General features: G+C 42.9%; 1 protein-coding gene across 1 annotated transcript in view; it reads left to right on the forward strand.

The window, feature by feature from the left end:
- The window catches only part of LOC139417402 (solute carrier family 16 member 4), a 68,738-nt gene that overhangs the window by 36,726 nt on the left and 16,631 nt on the right, over window positions 1-15,381 (forward strand). The window contains exon 7 of the mRNA XM_071166675.1: window positions 11,779-11,990. Coding sequence (XP_071022776.1) covers window positions 11,779-11,990 — 212 coding nt within the window. The remainder of the gene's footprint in view (window positions 1-11,778; window positions 11,991-15,381) is intronic.

Here is a 15,381-nt window from a genome sequence, read left to right on the forward strand (position 1 = left end):
GTTCAAGAACGTACAATCAATCAAATGTATTTATAAAGCCCTTTTTACATCAGCAGATGTCACAAAGTGCTATACAGAAATCCAGCCTAAAACCCCAAACAGCAAGAAATGCTGATGTAGAAGCACGGTGGCTAGGAGAATCTCCCTAGAAAGAAACCTAGAGAGGAACCAGGCTCTGCGGGGAGGCCAGACCTCTTCTAGCTGTGCCGGTTACATTACCATTAAAGCCAGATTGTTCTTCAAGACGTTCAAACGTTTATAGATGACCAGCAGGGTCATACAGAGGTTGAGACAGCAGGTGCGGTAGAGAGAGAGAGTCAAAAACAGCAGGTCCAGGATAAGGTAGCGCGTCCGGTGAACAGGTCAGGGTTCTATAGCCGCAGGCAGAACAGTTGAAATTGGAGCAGCAGCATGACCAGGTGGACTGGGGACAGCCAGGAGTCATCAGGCCAGGTAGTCCTGAGGCATGGTCCTAGGGAACAGATCCTCCGGGACGGGAGGGAGAGTGGGAGAGAGAGAATTAGAGGGAGCATACTTAAATTCACAGGACACCAGATAAGACAGGAGAATTACATCAGATAGAACAGACTGACCCTAGCCCCCCGCACATAGACTATTGCATCATAGATACTGGAGGCTGAGACATAGGGGGGTCGGGAGACACTGTGACCCCATCTGACGATACCCCCAGACAGGGCCAACTAGGCAGATTATAACCCCACCACTGTGCCAAAGCACAGCCCCCACACCACTAGAGGGATATCAACAGATCACCAACTTACTACCCTGAGACAAGGCTAAGTATAGCCCACGAAGATCTCCTCCACCGCACAAGCTGGAGGGGGACACAGAACCAGGCAGGAAGACCACATCTGTGACTCAGCCCCCCTAACAATAACTTTTTGGGGAAACGTGTTTTTCAGTACAAGGTGTTAAGCAACGTAGCAAACGTTCAAGCGAACTGACTGCACTTCTGGACAGATGCCAGCACACCTACCTTGCATTCCAAAGAGGTCTGCCAAAACGTTGACAAAAATGCACCTTGGTTTGACTTTTTCTAGTATTGGGGAGTAGAAAACTGCATGTAGTTCAACTAGTAGCTAATTAAACTACATTTTGCAGTACCTTGCTGGTAGTTGAACTAAATTCAAACCTTGGTAGATTTCCCTTTCAGTCCGTCACTGGTTATAACATATTATGAGTAGTGAAAGACCAGTCCTATTCACTTGAAGCAAACTGAAATCATGCCCAACGGTCCGCCCTCGGAAGCTTCGACCTTCCTGGCTATAAAACGTGTTCTCAGAGCATTTCATATTAGTCTGTATGTACACTACATGACCAACAGTATGTGGACACCTGCTCATTGGACATCTTATTCCAAAATCATGGGTTTTAATATGGAGTTGTTCCCCCCTTTTGCTGCTATAACTGCCTTCACTCTTCTGGGAAGGCTTTCCACTAGATGTTGGAAAATTGCTGCGGGGACTTGCTTCCATTCAGCCACAAGAGCATTAGTGAGGTCGGGCACTGATGGTGGGTGATTTAGGTCTGGCTCTCAGTCGACGTTCCAATTCATCCCAAAGGTGTTCGATGGGGTTGAGGTCAGGGCTCTGTGCAGGCCAGTCAAGTTCTTCCACACCGATTTCTACAAACCATTTCTGTATGGACCTCGCTTTGTGCACAGGGAATTGTCATGCGGAAACAGTAAAGGGTCTTTCCCAAACTGTTTCCATAAAGTTAGAGGCACAGAATCATCTACAATAATGGTGCCGGAGGGGATAATAGCACCGTTTTACAGGCTCTTAACCAATTTAGCTATTTTGTGTGTTTTTTCACATTGTTTGTAACTTATTTTGTACATAATGTTGCTGCTACCGTCTCTTATGACCGAAAAGAGCGTATGGATATCAGAAAAGCGGTTACTAAACTCAAACTTAACAAAGATTTTTTTCTTTAATGAGTCCGACGTGAATGATATACTGATCCTCCGAGACCAGGCCCAAATCCCCGTCATTTGCGTGAAGAGAAGACAGAAATACAGGGAGATCGGGGTGTCTTGTGAGAATTCGTCAGGGAGTGGGTAACCTGCTTCTACCATCCGTTCTATTGGCCAACGTGCAATCACTGGAAAATAAACTGGAATCTCCGCTCGAGAATATCCTAACAGGACATTAAAAAAATATATTTTGTTTCACAGAGTCGTGGTTGAGCGACGATAAGGATAATGTTCAGCTGCCTGGATTCTCTGTGTTTTGGCAGGACAGAACAGCTACGTCTGGTAAGACGAGGGGTGGTGTTGTGTGTCTATTTGTCAATATTAAGGTCTTGAGGTATTGCTTGCCTGAGGTAGAGTACCTCATGATAAACTGTAGATTACACTATCTACCCGAGAATTTTCATCTATATTTTTACCACAAACCAATGCTGTCACTAATACCGCACTCAACGAGTTGTATAAGGCCTTAAGCAAACAAAAAAATGCTCATCCAGAAGCGGCTCTCCTAGTTGCCGGGGACTTTAATGCAGGCAGACTTAAATCAGTTTTACCAAATTTTTACCAAATTTTTACCAGCATGTCACATGTGCAACCAGAGGAAAGAAAATCCTAAACCACATTTACATAGAGATGCATACAAAGCTCTCCCCCACCCTCCATTTGGCAAATCTGACCATAATTCTATCCTCCTGATTCTATTCTCCATGGATTACAGGCAACATCCGCATCGAGCTAAATGCTAGAGCTGCCACTTTCAAGGAGTGGGAGACTAATCCGGACGCGTATAAGAAATCCCGCTATGCCCTCAGACAACCCATTAAACAAGCAAAGCGTCAATGCAGGATTAAGATTGAATTCTTCTACACCGGCTCCGACGCTCGTCGGACATCAAAGGGAAACTTAGACACGAGCTGCCGATGTGAACAAAACCTTTTAGAAAAGTTAAACATTCACAAAGCCGCTGGGCTGCCCCCAGGTGGTAAGAGTAGGCAACAACACATCTGCCACGCTGATCCTTAACACTGGGGCCCCTCAGGGGTGTTTACTTTGTACCGTCCTGTACTCCCTGTTCACCGACGACTGTGTGACCAAATACGACTTCCAACACCATCATTAAGTTTGCTGATGACACAACAGCGGTAGGCCTGGTCACCGACAAAAAAATGATACGGCCTATAGGGAGGAGGTCAGAGAACTGGCAGTGTGGTGCCAGGAGAGCAACCTTTCCCTCAATGTGAGCAAGACAAAGGAGCTGATTGTGGACTACAGGAAAAAGCGGGCCGAACAGGTCCCCATTAACATCAACGGGGCTTTAGTGGAGCGGGTCGAGAGTTTCAAGTTCCTTGGTGTCCACATTACCAATGCACTAGCATGGTCCAAACATACCAAGACAGTCGTGAAGAGGGCACGACAACACCTTTTCCCCACAGGAGACTGAAAAGATTTGGCATGGTTCCCCAGATCCTCAAAAAGTTCTACAGCTGCACCATCGAGAGCATCCTGACCTGTTGCATCACCGCCTGGCATGGCAACTGCTCGACATCTGACCGCAAGCTTCCGGCCATCCAGGGCTTATATAACAGGCGGTGTCAGAGGAAAGCCCATAAAATGGTCAGAGACTCCAGTCACCCAAGTCAAAGACTGTTCTCTCTGCTACCGCATGGCAAGCAGTACCGGAGTGCCAAATCTAGGACCAAAAGGCTCCTCAACGGCTTGTACCCCTAAGCCATGAAACTGCAGAACAATTAATCAAATCGCCACCGGACTATTTTCATCAACAATTTGTTTACAGACAGATTATTTCACTTATAATTCACTGTATCACAATTCTAGTGTCAGAAGTTTACATACACTAAGTTGACTGTGCCTTTAAACAGTTTGGAAAATTCCAGAAAATTATGTCATGGCTTTAGAACCTTCTGATAGGCTATTTGACATATTTTGAGTCAATTGGAGGTGTACCTGTGGATGTATTTCAAGGCCTACCTTCAAACTCAGTGCCTTTTTGCTTGACATCATTGGAAAATCAAAAGAAATCAGCCAAGACCTCAGAAAAAAATCTGTCTGGTTCAGATGCCTGAAGGTACCACGTTCATCTGTACAAACAATAGTACGCAAGTATAAACACCATGGGACCACGCAGCCGTCATACCGCTCAGGAAGAAGACGCGTTCCGTCTCCTAGAGATGAACGTACTGTAGTGCGATAAGTGCAAATCAATCCCAGAACAACAGCAAAGGACCTTGTGAAGATGCTGGAGGATACAGGTACAAAATTATCTGTATCCACAGTAAAACGAGTCCTATATTGACATTACCTCAAAGGCCGCTCAGCAAGGAAGAAGCCACTGCTCCAAAACCGCCATAAAAAAGCCAGACTTCGGTTTTCAACTGCTCTTGAGGACAAATATCGTACTTTTTGGAGAAATGCCCTCTGGTCTGATGAAACAAAAATAGAACTGTTTGGCCATAATGACCATCGTTATGTTTGAAGGATAAAGGGGAAGGCTTGCAAGCCGAAGAATACCATCCCAACCGTGGAGCACGTGGGTGACAGCATCATGTTGTGGGGGTGCTTTGTGCAGGAGGGACTGGTGCACTTCAGAAAATAGATGGCATCATGAAGCAGGAAAATGATGTGGATATATCGAAGCAACATCTCAAGACATCAGTCAGGAAGTTAAAGCTTGGTCGCAAATGGGTCTTCCAAATTGACAATGACCCCAAGCATACTTCCAAAGTTGTGGCAAAATGGCTTAAGGACAACAAAGTCAAGGTATTGGAGTGGCCATCATAAAGCCCTGACCTCACACCTATAGAAAATGTGTGGGCAGAACTACAAACCTGACTACACCAGCTCTGTCAGGAGGAATGGGCCAAAATTCACCCAATTTATTGTGGGAAGCTTGTGGAAGGCTACCCGTGACGTTTGACCCAAGTTAAAGAATTTAAAGGCAATGTTACCAAATACTAATTGAGTGTATGTAAACTTCTGACCCACTGGGAATGTGATGAAAGAAACAAAAGCTGAAATAAATCATTCTCTCAACTATCATTTTGACATTTCACATTCTTAAAATAAAGTGGTGATCCTAACTGACCTAAAACAGGGAATTTTTACTTGGATTAAATGTCAGGAATTGTTAAAAATGTAGTTTAAATGTATTTGGCTAAGGTGTATGTAAACTTCCAACTTCAACTGTACACTCACACACACATAATTTTACACTCATAATTTGCTGCTGCTACTTTGCTGCTGCTACTTATTATCTATCCATTACTCCCTGTATATAGCTCCACATTGATCTGGTACTCCCTGTATATAGCTCCACATTGATCTGGTACTCCCAATATATAGCTCCATATTGATCTGGTACTGGTACTCCCTGTACATAGCTCCACATTGATATGGTACTTGTACCCCCTGTATATAGCTCCATATTGATCTGGTACTTGTACTCCCTATATATAGCTCCATATTGATCTGGTACTTGTACTCCCTGTATATAGCTCCATATTGATCTGGTACTTGTACTCCCTGTATATAGCTCCATATTGATCTGGTACTTGTACTCCCTGTATATAGCTCCACATTGATCTGGTACTGGTATTCCCTGTATATAGCTCCACACTGATCTGGTACTGGTACTCCCTGTATTTTGCTCTATTCTTGTGTATTTTATTGAATTCTTTATTATTATTTTTAAACTCTCGATTGTTGGGAAAGGTTCGTAAGCAAGCAATTCACTGTAAAGTCTACACCTGTTGTATCCGGCGCATGTGATAAGTAAAATTAGATTTTAACTCAGCGAGACAAAACAAACGGGTGGCCCCCTTAAAAGACCTTTGGTTGAAAAACAAGAAAACAAAGTGTCAATAGTACTGTTTGTCTGTTTTGAGATGCCGTAGCCAGTATACATTTCCTCAAAATAGTCTGACTTAATCGAAGATAACTCAAAATACCTGTAATTAATTTGGAAGTTTTTACTGAGGAGATCTTAGTCGTGCAATTTTAGATCTAACTAAGATGTTTGGTGCAGTATTTCTCAAGTGAAAAAATTTACATGAAAATTATGTCTCTCGTTAAATGAGTAAAAACACTTTTGAAGAATTGAAGAACTGTTTCGGCTGGGAATAATGTGGACGCCTTTATGGGAAGGGTTAGCTAACATGCTAAGTAGCTAAAATGCTAAAGTTGTCCGTGATGAGATTTGAACACGCAATATTTGAGTTGCTAGACATTCGCGTTATGTAAGTCCTCTGTTTAGGGGAACTGTGTGGTTCTGGTACCGGTTCCGACCAACATTTTCACTTCTAAATCAATCTGTGGACACCGTAGATGGAAATGGCTTGCAATGAGCGGTAGCTCTGATTTCTCACGGATACAGGAGTATTTATCTTATGCCTGTGTGAAGCAGGATGTGAACTCTGACACCACTTGAAGCCGGGATGTCCCTCCTACTATTTCATTCGCTCGTCCGACTGTCCATCAACTCAAGCCACTAACAATGCGTATGCCTGGAGTCCATATAACCTAACGTAACGCAGCAGGAGAGAGTGGTTTCGTTGCTGTAGCACATTCAGAGATAATTTTATAGTCTGCAGTTCGCTGTGCATCCTCCTCCTTTTTGTGGCATCTGTGTCATTTGTCCCCGACGTCCTAGCACCTGTCTTGAGAGAGGAGATTTCCTCTCACCTTTAAAAGCAGGCTATTTGGGTGGTCTCTGTGTCAGAAGTACAGAGCGGTTGGTATAGCCGGTACTTCTTAGTTCCCAAGAGCAATGGAACGTTGCGTCCCATCCTGGACAAGCACCTCAAGGTTGCAAGTTTTAAAGGCTCACACTTTGCCGGCTATTGCAGTCGGTACGTCCCAGCGATTGGTTCACATATATCTGAAAGATGCGTATATTCATGTGCTATACATCCTCCCCATCTCCATGGGTGGCTTTGGCACCTGGAAACTGACACTCCTCGGTGGTGGCCCAGATACGGGAACGGTGCGGCAGGGCCGACGCATTGTGAATTATCGTGCGTTCTTCTCAGTAAGGATTCTTGGCGCTCCATTGGGAACGGATGCGTCAGCATATCAGTGGCCTCAGTGGCCTCGGCCTCAGGCCTCAGGCTCTATGCATTCCTCCGGTGGACGTGATCCCAGGCGCACGGGAGGCTTTGGCACCAATGACCGCAGATATGGGATCTGTGGGTTTGACCCCTGAAAGGTTGAATTTGAAGGCTAGGGGTTTACGCCTATACAGTCGATGCGTGCGCCCTCTACCAGAGGGTTGTATACATGTGCTGTAAATGGCATATTGAGGGTTGGTGTCAATCAGCTTGAGGGAGTTCCTCCTTTTCAGAACTCTTTTGTGGACATTTTGATGTTCTTACAAGAGTTTTTTTGAGCACGGTCCTTCTTTTTATGGTAGCCATTTTGCCGTGTCATGTAGGTATGGACGGCTCTACCCCAGGGTCTCAATCCTCTTGTGGCGCGGTTCGTGAAATGTGTGCATCGGCTCGGACCAGGGTCTATACCTATGGCACTGACCTGGGACCTGGCGTTGATCCTGGACGCTCTGTGTGGGTGTCCAAGGTTAAGCCTATGTCTTACAGCTTTTAGGGCTTTCCAACTGTTCCCTTTCTCACCTCCTCTGTTTCCTTCCAGTGAACAACGGAGGTTGCATGGCCTGTGTCCCGTGTAGACTTTACACACGTATGTGGATAGGAACAAGGATATCCGCGTTGTGACCAGCTGTCTGTTTCGCTAATCCAGCTTGTGTTAGGGCACTTTTCTTGTTGGATTTTGGAGGCTCCCGAGTGGCGCAGCGGTCTAAGGCACTGCATCTCAGTACAAGAGCAGGTTGTGTATTTATCCGGGTTACCACAGTTTCCCTGTGAGTTTGAGCCTTGGGCTGCCGTGGTTCATCGATGATGCGGTGTGCTAATGTGCATTATCAAGTCACAGTAGGTGCCCTGTGGTTTTGGACTTGTGGTTCCTTGTACGAGTTATGACTTTTCAAGCTCACAAGGTAAGTATTGTTCTTGGAACCGTGTGGTCTATGGACTTGGGCCACCATGGTTTATGTTAGGCAGCTTTTTGTCCAGGTTACCACAGTTTCCTGTGGGTTTGAGAATTGGATTGCCTTGATGGGCGGCAGCACAGAGTGCATGTTATCAGGGTTACCACAGTTTCCTGCCTTAGGTGATATTGTATGTCCCCATAATATGTTTTACAGAATGACCGACTACTGTTCCCTATTATGGCCTTGTGCCGTAAGGGGGTTTGAGCTCACTGAAGAGTGGTACTGAAATTAGGAAATGGATGCGAGCCCTGGTATTATAGCCAGGAAGGCGGGGCTTCTGAGGATGGGCTTGGCATCCATTGGCCCATTGGGTGTGATTTCATTATGCTTCGGGTGATTAGGATTGGTCGTTGACTCCCACATACTGCCCTACCAAGCAAAAAGGCAGTAACTGCTAATTTGATCAAAAATGAGTTAATGTCATTTTTACTACATTAATTAAATACATGCTTAATCATGTCGACAAGTATCCTGCCTCCATTGTATTTTGTTTTGGAGAAAATGGGGTTCATGTTAAAAGTATCGGTGAGCAGTTACTGCCTTTTTGCTTGGTAGGGCTGCATAGTATGTTATACCTCGTTCCCTTTTTTTTACCATGTAGCGGTGTAGCTAACTACTGGAACTACACACTACTGTTTTACCATGTAGCGGTGTAGCTAACTACTGGAACTACACACTACTGTTTTACCATGTAGCGCTGTAGCTAACTACACACTACTGTTTTATCATGTAGCGGTGTAGCTAACTACTGGAACTACACACTACTGTTTTACCATGTAGCGGTGTAGCTAACTACTGGAACTACACACTACTGTTTTACCATGTAGCGCTGTAGCTAACTACACACTACTGTTTTACCATGTAGCGATGTAGCTAACTACTGGAACTACACACTACTGTTTTACCATGTAGCGGTGTAGCTAACTACACACTACTGTTTTACCATGTAGCGATGTAGCTAACTACTGGAACTACACACTACTGTTTTACCATGTAGCGGTGTAGCTAACTACTGGAACTACACACTACTGTTTTACCATGTAGCGGTGTAGCTAACTACACACTACTGTTTTACCATGTAGCGATGTAGCTAACTACTGGAACTACACACTACTGTTTTACCACGTAGCGGTGTAGCTAACTACACACTACTGTTTTACCATGTAGCGATGTAGCTAACTACTGGAACTACACACTATTGTTTTACCATGTAGCGGTGTAGCTAACTACTGGAACTATACACTACTGTTTTACCATGTAGAGGTGTAGCTAACTACTGGAACTACACACTACTGTTTTACCATGTAGCGGTGTAGCTAACTACTGGAACTACACACTACTGTTTTACCATGTAGAGGTGTAGCTAACTACACACTACTGTTTTACCATGAAGCGGTGTAGCTAACTACTGGAACTGCACACTACTTTTTTGCCAAAATAAAATATTTGAGAAGTATTTATAAAGAATATCTCTCACTTGAAACACATTTTTAGTGTTTAGTATGCTAGATTACACATTCTGTTAACATCTGACTTCAGAGTGATCTGTTCTTGCAATTTGTAGTGGATTACATTTCAGATTTACATATAATTTTTCAATGAACAAGAATATAAACGTAACATGTAAAGTTTTGTTTCATGTTTCATGAGCTGAAATAAAAGATCCAAAGAATGTTCCATACAAGCAAAAAGCTTATTTCTCACCCCAAAATTGCACACATTTGTTTACATCCCTGTTAGTGAGCATTTCTCTTTTGCCAAGATAATCCATCCACCTGACAGGTGTGGCATATCAATAAGCTGATTAAACAGAATGATCACTACACAGGTGCACCTTGTGCTGGGGAGATTAAAAGTCCACTCTAAAATGTGTAGTTTTGTCACACAACACAATGCCACAGATGTCACAAGTTTTGAGGGAGTGTGCAATTGGCATGCTGACTGCAGGAATGTCCACCAGAGCTGTGTCCAGAGAATTTAATGTTAATTTCTCTACCATAAGCTGCCTTCAATGTCATTTTAGAGAACTTGGTAGTATGTCCAAGCGGCCTCACAACCGCAGACCACGTGTAACCACACCAGCCCAGGACCTTCACATCTGGCTTCTTCGCCTGAAGGGATAGACTGAGACCAGCCACCTGGACAGCTGATGATGCACAAATCTCAGGGAAGCTCATCTGCGTGCTCATCGTTCTCACCAGGGTCTTGACCTGACTACACTTCGGCCTCATAGCTGATTTCAGTGGGCAAATGCTCACCTTTTGATGACCACTGGCATGCTGGATAAGTGAGCTCTTCACGGAATAATCCTGATTTCAACTATACCGGGCAGATGGCAGACAGCGTGTATGGCGTCGTGTGGGAGAGCGGTTTGCTGATGCTAACGTTGTGAACAGAGTGCCCCATGGTGGCGATGGGGTTATGGTATGGACAGGCATAAGCAACGGACAATGAACACAATTGCATTTTATCGATGGCAATTTGAATGCACAAAGATACCGTGACGAGATCCTGAGGCCCATTGTTGTGCCATTCTTCCGCCTCCATCAGCTCATGTTTCAACATGATAACGCACGGCCCCATGTCGCAAGGATCTGTACACAATTCCTGGAAGCTGAAAATGTCCCAGTTCTTCCATGGCCTGCATACTCACCAGACATGTCACCCGTTGAGCATGTTTGGGATGCTCTGGATCGACGTGTGCGACAGCGTGTTCTGGTTCCTGTCAATATCCAGCAACTTCACACAGCCATTGAAGAGGAGTGGGACAACATTCCACAGCCCACAATCAACAGCCTGATTAACTCTATGCAAATGAGATGTGTCACACTAGATACCGACTGGTGTTTTAAGCCACGCCCCTGCCTTTTTTTTAAAAGTATCTGTGACCAACAGATACATATCTGTATTCCCAGTCATGTGAAATCCATACATTATTTATTTAACCAGGCAAGTCAGAACAAATTCTTATTTACAATGACAGCCTACACCAGCCAAACCCTAACGTCGCTGGGCCAATTGTGTGCCGCCCTATGGGACTCCCAATCACGGCCGGCTATGATAAAGCCTGGATTCGAACCAGGGTGTCTGTAGTGACGCCTCTAGCACTGAGATGCAGTGCCTTAGATGGCTGTGCCACTCGGGAGCTTAATGATGAAGGAATTTATTTCAATTGACTGATTTCCTGAACTATGAACTGGAAGTAACATCTTTGAAATTGTTGCGTGTTGCGTTTATATTTTTGTTCACTGTAGTTTGGATGTAGTGAACTACTTTTTCAAAGTAGCTTTAGCTCAGTAAACTATATGCTTCTTAAAGGTAGCTTTGGTGTAGCGTAACTTCTTCCAGTGAGAAGTATTTGGTAGCTTGGTAAACTCTATTTTCAGAGTAGCTTCCCCAACTCTGCATTTTGCTAAAGCGACTTGTTATGTCTGTGCCTCTCCCGCTCTCCCACCTCTCCTTCTCCCTCTCCTTCTCCCACCTCTCCTTCCCCCTCTCCCGCTCTCCTTCTCCCTCCCTCTTTCTTTCTCTCTCTACCTCCTCTTTTCCCTCTCCCTCTCCTTCTCCCTCTTCTTCTCCCCCTCCTTTTACCTATCCTCTCCTTCTCCCTCTTCTTCTCCCCCTCCTTTTACCTATCCTCTCCTTCTCCTTCTCCCTTTCCTTCTCCTCCTTCTCCTTCTCCCTCTCCTTCTCCTTCTCCCTCCAGGTATCACAGAGACTATAGCCCAGCTAGGCTCTGGTTGGCTAGCGGATAAGAACCTGTTCCATAAGTACCACTACCACAAGGCCTACCTGATCCTGTGTGGAGTGGTCAACCTGTTTGCCCCGCTGGCTAACACCTACATCCTGCTCATGGTTTACGCTGTCTTCTTTGCCATCTTCTGTGGCGGCTACATGGCACTGCTACTGCCTGTCCTGGTAAGAATCACACACCACACAAGGCACAAGCCTGAACATATACCAGTGTTTTGTCTATTAAGCCATCTTCTGCGGCGGTTACATGGCTACTGCGGGTCCTAGGTTGGGATCTGGTTGAAGAATTTCAGTCAGTCAATTCAGGAAGTTAACTGAAATTCCAATTCAATAATTGGAAGGAGAAAAAAAAAGGGTATCGATTTTCTATTTCTAGTTGAGTAATTCGATGATTCATTTATTTTAAGAAAAGAAGACTACGTGTGAGCAGCCGAAAGGCCATACTTAATAATCTAGTGATACTGGCAAAAGCGTGCAAATTCTTATTTTCTTTCAAGGTAACTTAGATACCACTCACCAATCAATGAAGATACCTAAAATAACCATTTAGGGGAGATAAGAGAGATTTTTTGAGAGAAATTGCTAGTAAAATTTGTTCCATGGTAATAAAGTTTTTTGATTAGAATGCAGCACTAGTGATATCTATTGATAGAGATAATTATCTTTAAAATAGCTGACCAACCATTCGGAACAGGGTCTTTGAGGGATCTGATCACTGTTTTGCTGATCTATGCCGTTTCACACAATCCAGCCATTGAGCGGATTTTGTGTGTGTGTGTGTGTGTGTGTGTGTGTGTGTGTGTGTGTGTGTGTGTGTGTGTGTGTGTGTGTGTGTGTGTGTGTGTGTGTGTGTGTGTGTGTGTGTGTGTGTGGCCTTGGACATGTGGAGTGATATGAGAGGGAGAATGTGTGTGTGGACTGATACCAGTCTAGGACATCTGTAGATGGGGTCTGTTACCTCACCTCACTCCCAGTCAAACACACTCAGACAAAGCAAAAAAGCAAGTGTATGAAACACACAAGTCAGCCAACAGCCATCATGCTCTTGTACGTCTTAACTACGTCCTTCAAACCACTTCAGAATGGAAGTCATGACACTTTATTGTCTCTAGTCTTTATTGTCTCTAGTCTTTAATGTCTCTAGTCTTTAATGTCTCTAGTCTTTATTGTCTCTAGTCTTTAATTCCTCTAGTCTTTAATGCCTCTAGTCTTTAATTCATCTAGTCTTTAATGCCTCTAGTCTTTAATGTCTCTAGTCTTTAATGTCTCTAGTCTTTAATGTCGCTAGTCTTTAATTTCTCTAGTCTTTAATGTCGGTAGTCTTTAATGTCTCTTGTCTTTAATGCCTCTAGTCTTTAATGTCTCTAGTCTTTAATGCCTCTAGTCTTTAATGTCTCTAGTCTTTATTGTCTCTAGTCTTTATTGTCTCTAGTCTTTATTGTCTCTAGTCTTTAATGCCTCTAGTCTTTGATGCTTCTAGTCTTTATTGTCTCTAGTCTTTATTGTCTCTAGTCTTTATTGTCTCTAGTCTTTATTGTCTCTAGTCTTTAATGTCTCTAGTCTTTAATGTCTCTAGTCTTTAATGCCTCTAGTCTTTAATGCCTCTAGTCTTTGATGCCTCTAGTCTTTGATGCCTCTAGTCTTTAATGTCTCTAGTCTTTAATGTCTCTAGTCTATAATGTCTCTAGTCTTTATTGTCTCTAGTCTTTAATTCCTCTAGTCTTTAATGTCTCTAGTCGTTGATGTCTCTAGTCTTTGATTCCTCTAGTCTTTGATTCCTCTAGTCTTTAATGTCTCTAGTCTTTGATGTCTCTAGTCTTTAATGTCTCTAGTCTTTAATGTCTCTAGTCTTTAATGCCTCTAGTATTTGATTCCTCTAGTCTTTAATGCCTCTAGTCTTTAATGTATCTAGTCTTTAATGTCTCTAGTCTTTAATGTCTCTAGTCTTTAATGCCTCTAGTATTTGATTCCTCTAGTCTTTAATGCCTCTAGTCTTTAATGTCTCTAGTCTTTAATGTCTCTAGTCTTTAATGTCGCTAGTCTTTAATGTCTCTAGTCTTTAATGTCGCTAGTCTTTAATGCCTCTAGTCTTTAATGCCTCTAGTCTTTAATGTCTCTAGTCTTTAATGCCTCTAGTCTTTAATGTCTCTGGTCTTTATTGTCTCTAGCCTTTAATGCCTCTAGTCTTTAATGCCTCTAGTCTTTGCTGCTTCTAGTCTTTATTGTCTCTAGTCTTTATTGTCTCTAGTCTTTATTGTCTCTAGTCTTTAATGTCTCTAGTCTTTAATGTCTCTAGTCTTTAATGTCTCTAGTCTTTAATGCCTCTAGTCTTTAATGCCTCTAGTCTTTAATGCCTCTAGTCTTTAATGTCTCTAGTCTATAATGTCTCTAGTCTTTATTGTCTCTAGTCTTTAATACCTCTAGTCTTTAATGTCTAGTCTTTAATGTCTCTAGTCTGTGTTGTCTCTAGTCTTTAATGTCTCTAGTCTTTAATGTCTCTAGTCTTTAATGTCTCTAGTCTTTGATTCCTCTAGTATTTAATGTCTCTAGTCTTTGATGTCTCTAGTCTTTAATGTCTCTAGTCTTTAATGTCTCTAGTCTTTGATTCCTCTAGTCTTTGATTCCTCTAGTCTTTGATTCCTATAGTTTTTAATGTCTCTAGTCTTTAATGTCTCTAGTCTTTAATGTCTCTAGTCTTTGATGCCTCTAGTATTTGATTCCTCTAGTTTTTAATGTCTCTGTCACGCCCTGACCTGAGATATCTCTGTTTTCTTTATATTTTGGTTAGGTCAGGGTGTGACTAGGGTGGGTACGCTAGTTTTGTATTGTCTAGGGATTTTGTATTGTCTAGGGTTTTTGTATGTCTAGGGTTTTGTAGGTCTAGGGGGTTTTGTAAATCTATGTTGGCCTGATATGGTTCCCAATCAGAGACAGCTGTTTATCGTTGTCTCTGATTGGGGATCATATTTAGGTAGCCATTTACTTTTTGGTGTTTGTGGGATCTTGTTCTATGTTTAGTTGCCTGTCTGCACTATTCGTATAGCTTCACGTTTAGTTTGTGCTTGTTTGTTTTGCTGAGTTTCGGTTTGATTAAAAACATGTGGAACTCTACTCTGAGCCTTGGTCTTATCTTTACGACGATCGTGACAGTCTCTAGTCTTTAATGTCTCTAGTCTTTAATGTCTCTAGTCTTTAATGTCTCTAGTCTTTAATGCCTCTAGTTTTTAATGTCTCTAGTTTTTAATGTCTCTAGTCTTTAATGCCTCTAGTTTTTAATGTCTCTAGTCTTCAATGTCTCTAGTCTTTAATGTCTCTAGTCTTTTTAATGTATAGTCTTTAATGTCTCTAGTCTTTAATGCTTCTAGTTTTTAATGTCTCTAGTCTTTAATGTCTCTAGTCTTCAATGTCTCTAGTCTTTAATGCCTCTCGTTTTTAATGTCTCTAGTCTTTAATTCCTCTAGTCATATTGTGTGATTTAATAGATGATTGTAGGTAGTATATGATGGGAAATATTGAGACTAGAGGACTGTAAGTTGTTTGCGATAAAAGCGTCCGA

This window comes from Oncorhynchus clarkii, chromosome 9, assembly GCF_045791955.1.
Source record: "Oncorhynchus clarkii lewisi isolate Uvic-CL-2024 chromosome 9, UVic_Ocla_1.0, whole genome shotgun sequence".
NCBI classification, from domain to species: domain Eukaryota; kingdom Metazoa; phylum Chordata; class Actinopteri; order Salmoniformes; family Salmonidae; genus Oncorhynchus; species Oncorhynchus clarkii.